Source organism: Limulus polyphemus, unplaced genomic scaffold, assembly GCF_000517525.1.
Source record: "Limulus polyphemus unplaced genomic scaffold, Limulus_polyphemus-2.1.2 Scaffold10820, whole genome shotgun sequence".
In the NCBI taxonomy this organism is placed as follows: domain Eukaryota; kingdom Metazoa; phylum Arthropoda; class Merostomata; order Xiphosura; family Limulidae; genus Limulus; species Limulus polyphemus.
This window is the reverse complement of record NW_013676430.1, coordinates 6,920-12,475: the sequence shown is the minus strand read 5'-3', so window position 1 is coordinate 12,475 and position 5,556 is coordinate 6,920. Positions and strand designations below refer to the sequence as shown.

The following is a 5,556-nucleotide window of genomic DNA, read 5'->3' as shown; positions in this document are numbered from 1 at the left end:
TCTCCTGATTTACGTATTGTACCGCTACAAACACTAAGACTAAATAAGTTTAAAGATAGGCTTACGTAACAAAAGGTGTTTCCTTGTTTGTCCAAGGGCACCAGTTCTCCTGATTTACGTATTGTACCGGTACAAACTCTAAGACTAAATAAGTTTAAAGATAGGCTTACGTAATAAAAGGTGTTTCCTTGTTTGTCCAAGGGCACCAGTTCTCATGTTTTACGTATTGTACCGGTACAAACACTAAGACTAAATAAGTTTAAAGATAGGCTTACGTAATAAAAGGTGTTTCCTTGTTTGTCCAAGGGCATCAGTTCTCCTGATTTACGTATTGTACCAGTACAAACACTAAGACTAGACAAGTTGATTTCCGACTGGTTTATTTCAGGAAACTTGAACTGGACCACTGCACTATCAAATTTTGGGGGTGGACTGCGAATTAAATGGGAATGTAAATCATCTGCACTTAATGCAACATCTTTTCTCGTGTCTTTGTTCTGAACTAATATTTCCTGGTCAGATTCGTAAGGGGGAATGAACGTGTCATCTGAAACCATCTTATTATCTTCGCGAGTTAGGGATCTTTTCAGAAGAAATGGATTGTCTTGGCGGGACAACTGAAGCGCCACCATGTCGTCTGCCATAGTATTTTCTTGATGAAGAGACGTACGTGGCCGATGGAGTGCAAGCGATGTGGGTGGCTGGTTTTCTTGCTCACCCTCCAAGATCGGCAGTAAAGCTGAACTATCAGGGGTACTACCCGGGCATATATCAATATATTCGGCTGGTTCTTCACTCGTATCTGTTACTTCAGCTTCTTGATCTTTTGATTTCTTTCTTGAATGAGAAAAAAGGCATGTAATCAAATGTTTCTGAAAGACAAACGGCTTCTTACACAAACAGGTTATGCACTGTTGACGATATTAACTTAAAATTAACACGTTGTTTAGATGGAAATCATCATAAATCATGGATTCAAATCGAATTTTTCATTTCAAAACTGATGGCGACCATTTAGATAACACGTTTTTCTTTTATATTTTATTTCATTCATCGATGTTTCGGTTTACCGCCACCAGGATAATAATGACAGCACTAATTAAGCTAAACTTATATACTAAATGACAATAGAAACGAATGAGATTTTGTAACCTAATTTTTAACCAAGAACAACAAAAAAAGTTTTATACCGAAATATACTGGAAAAGAAATCAAAAGGTTTTCTTCGAGTTGCTGATCTTGCACTGCCCTCTGGCGATGAATGCTCTGTGCCAAACTGAAGCATCTTTCCAGAATTCTATTCAGTCATTGGATAGAAATAAACATACATTTTTATCTCTTGTTAAACTGGAGAAAAGGCTTACATAAAGGTTTAATTTGATTTGTTTTCAGTATAACTTTAAATATTAGTAATAAAAAAACCCATTAATTATGGTACCAAATCTATAACCCGAATAATCCAGTCGTTACATTCCGCCACTTTCTCGTTGTGCGGTCTGATTCACGTCGTCCAATTAGAGCTATCAGTAGAACTGAGTTTGCGCAGACCTTTATTTTTTCTTCTCGTCGTTGAAATGATAACATTTATGAAAAAAAAGCAAACACACGTGTTCGTATATTAAGAATTATCTTAGCTCCTTGCATGTTCCGATTAGCCGTCTGTGAAAATTTCCCCAAATGTCGATAACTCTTCCTAACAGTTGATAGCGACATCTAGTGTTTCCGGTTTGACTTCCGATTAGCCTTCTGTGAAAATTTCCCCAAATGTCGATAACTCTTCTTAACAGTTGATAACGACATCTAGTGTTTCCGGTTTGAGGGAAATTTTCACAGACGGCTTATCGGAAGTCAAACCGGAAACACTAGATGTCGCTATCAACCGTTAGGAAGAGTTATCGACATTTGGGGAAATTTTCACAGAAGGCTAATCAGAAGTAAATGTCGATAACTCTTCCTAACAGTTGATAGCGACATCTAGTGTTTCCGGTTTGACTTCCGATAAGCCGTCTGTGAAAATTTCCCTAAATGTCGATAACTCTTCCTAACAGTTGATAGCGACATCTAGTGTTTCCGGTTTGACAAATTTTAAGGTACAATATAACGACTGGGTTTTAGGGTTACTAAAACTACGTTTTGTTTCGTATTTATTGTGGGTTAAAACCTTGGTTATAAGATCTTTAATAGAAGCATTATTAAAGCCACAGGAACAAGTCCACTAAAAGATTACATAACTAAGAACTTATTGATCGATCCCCATTCTTCAGTACCTGTCGCTTACCTATGTAGCGGACATTAACTCCAAAAAAAAATCACTTTAAAACATATCCCACGATGCCTCAAATGAACAATATCTTGTTACATACATATTTTTAGAAATCCTGATTCTCACGATGTGTTATCAGATCTAAAGTAACGATGTTAGTGGAATACCTGATTTCAAAAAATCCAGATAAGGAACACTACTCCTTTGAGAAACATTGGAAACTCGGTTGAACAATAATCCATTAAAGATGTGACATTTTGATTTCTATTTCTCAAACCCCATGTTCTTACCCTCCTCGATAACTTGATTACTCTACAGATGACATGGTTCCAACCATATAACGGTCTACGACTTCTCTCGAGCCTCATAACAATACTCTCTAAGTCTCTACAGGGTATTCCAGGCGAAATTTCTCGCCATCTGTCGGTAGATATTAGTACCCAGCTTTATCTGCTACACCGAACTTATTGATTTCTGCAAGAGTTACCGACCAGGCTCTGTTACATTAACGTTTAGTGAAATTCATCTTCTTTATGAAAGGTTCGATTGGTTTACGCACCCCTGTCAATGAGAACTAACGCGTTCAGTCTGAAGCTAACGCAACTAACGCGTTCAGTCTGAAGCTAACGCAACTAACGCGTTCAGTCTGAAGCTAACGCAACTAACGCTCTTCTACACCGGAAATGTTTCGTAATTTCAACAGATGATAATCGTAAGGGTAGAAAAAATTAAATTAGTTTATTTTCACTACGATGGAAGTCAAAACAGCGTCGGTATGAAGCTAAAATACACGGATTTCAAACTAATCGCACAGAATATTTCTGATTGGCCATTAATGTTTTTTGTTTATTTTAAAACATTCTCACCGAGTGGGTCAGTGGTAAGTTTACGAACTTACAACGCTGAAATCCGAGGTTCGATTTCCCAGCGCTGGCCCAAGGAGATAGCTCAATGTGACTTTGCTCTAAAACAAACCAACAAATCACAGAGACTTCAAAGATAGGTTTATTTGGTTTGAATTTCGCGCAAAGCTACACGAGGGCTATCTGTCCATAATTTAGCAGTGTAAGAGTAGAGGGAAGGCAGCTAGTCATCACCACCAACCGCCAACTCTTGGGCTACTCTTTTACCAACGAATAGTGGGATTGACCGTCACATTATAACGCCCCCACGGCTGAACCCGCGACCCTCAGATTGCGAGTCGAGCGCCTTACCCACGTGGCCATGCCGGGTCTTCTTCAAAGACAAAGGTTGGTTTTTAACATCATAAAAAAAGGCATACTTGTTGATGGTAATAATCAGAGAACATTAGCTGAGAGAAGGTTTTTTTCCTGATTTTTTCAGATCTGATTTTTCCAGATTTTTTACACAGTTCTTCTTTAGTGGAGTCGTTATTGTAAGGAACCGAAGTTTCACAATCAGGAGAAGCTAACCCTAAAAATAAAACTTTATATGGATTTCTAGTTATAACAGCCCCCCAGTGGCACAGCGGTATGTCTGCGGACTTACAACGCTAGAATCCGGGTTTCGATACCCGTGGTGGGCAGAGCACAGATAGCCCTTTGTGTAGCTTTGTGCTTAATTACAAATAATAATAATAATCCTTTAATTTTGTTTATTAAAAGCATATGAGTGGTGCTGTCTTGAATGTGAACGTTTTTAATTCTGTGTAGTACAAAGAAGTCTCAGACACGTTTTACGGGCTGACCTCTAACGGTTACAATCGGAACTATGTCTGTAACTGAGTGTTGGCAAGAAATATGGGCAGGTGGTTAGGGCGCTCGACTCGCGATCTGAGGGTCGCGGGTTCGAATCCCCGTCCTACCAAACATACTCGCCCTTTCAGCCGTGGGGGCGATATAATGTGACGGTCAATCCCACTATTCGTTGGTAAAAGAGTAGCCCAAGAGTTGGCGGTGGGTGGTGATGACTAGCTGCCTTCCCTCTAGTCTTACACTGCTAAATTAGGGACGGCTAGCGCAGATAGCCCTCGTGTAGCTTTTCACTTTAGGTGACGGGAATTCGAACCCGCAACCCGAAGATTACGAGTCGAGCATCTTAACCACCAGGCCATGCAAGGCTTTTGTAATATCCGTAATCCAGATTCACATGGGCATCTATGTACACATCCAACTGGAGCAAACCCGTAACCAAAAACCAAATAAATAGAAATTATAGATTTAACAAAAAATCTTCAAATAACTGTAACTAACTCGTATATTTATAAGACTGGTGGAAACTTCCTTGTGTAGCTATTTGTGAAACATATCGTGTGTAGAGGTTTAATCACTTCTTTTACAGCTATAACGACTTGATTCGTTTTTATTCTGAGATTAGGCCTCGTGTCATAAACTTTTGGGTAATTATGATAAAACAAGTTTCCCAGCAGTACACGTATAACACTAGAATTCGACGTTCGAGTCCCATAGCACAGATATTCTATTGTGTAGCTCTGCGCCGGAACAGAGACAGACATGTGTGGTTCGATTATGTGATGACCACCACACAGCTAGTCCAATCTCGTAGCTTTCCGCTAAAACAAATTCTAAACTTTTCGCTTGGCACGTGCACAGAGTTGTGACTACGACACGTGCTTGCGTGCGGCCAATTATTTTAAAACTATAACTTTTTTTTTATCTCCGAATGATTTCGGGTGCCGTGTTAGGACTGAACTTGAATTATATTAACACTGTCAAACACGGAGCAGAAAACTAAGGAAATGAAGTGGCGCTTCAAGCTAATAATGATAAAAAAACACCCGCCAGGTGGGGTATATCTATCATTAATTTACACTTAGTAACACTTGACGGTTTCATAGAGTTTCAAATCGGTTTAACAAGTACATTGTTTCATAAACCAGTTTGACTTTTTCTCCCTCTGCTTTATTTTTCTGTGTTATGTTGCTTTGGAAACAGACTAGTCCATTCTAACCCTCAGGAACAAGACGTTTTACGTACATCTACTTATTCATCAATCATAACTTCTCTTTATACTATTGTTCTCGACAGTTCCCAATAAAACCTTGAGCTTTTATTTATTGTGTCGATCGATCGTTAGGGGGCGTTGTTACTAACATTTCAAATGTTGGTGTTTTTTGTTTTTTTGGACAATATGCTATTTTTTAGGCATAATCTTAAGTGAATTTTAATTTAAAACTTTTGAACAAATGCGCCCCCTAGGTAAGCAAATTACTGTGTGCTTATGGAAATGTTCAAAAAGAAATTTATGTCTTTATTTTTCTTCTATAATATTTGTTGCTTAAATTAAGTTAAAAGATAAAGTATTGTAATGTC

General features: G+C 38.5%; 1 protein-coding gene across 3 annotated transcripts; it reads right to left on the bottom strand.

Annotated features, from left to right (window-relative positions):
- Positions 1-142: 142 nt before the first annotated feature.
- On the bottom strand, positions 143-2,729 carry LOC111083714. Of its 3 annotated transcripts, none has more exons than XM_022380373.1 (3): positions 2,554-2,729; positions 1,191-1,297; positions 143-837 (listed from the first exon to the last, which is right to left on the bottom strand). In XM_022380373.1, the coding sequence occupies exons 1-3, from the start codon at positions 2,629-2,631 to the stop codon at positions 213-215; spliced, it is 810 nt and encodes a 269-aa protein (XP_022236081.1). In that variant the 5' UTR covers positions 2,632-2,729; the 3' UTR covers positions 143-212. The 3 variants fall into 3 exon arrangements, with proteins under 3 accessions (XP_022236081.1, XP_022236083.1, XP_022236082.1); XM_022380375.1 differs by lacking the exon at positions 2,554-2,729 and adding an exon at positions 2,364-2,436 and having other exon boundaries at positions 144-837; XM_022380374.1 differs by having other exon boundaries at positions 145-837; positions 2,431-2,725.
- Positions 2,730-5,556: the final 2,827 nt, after the last annotated feature.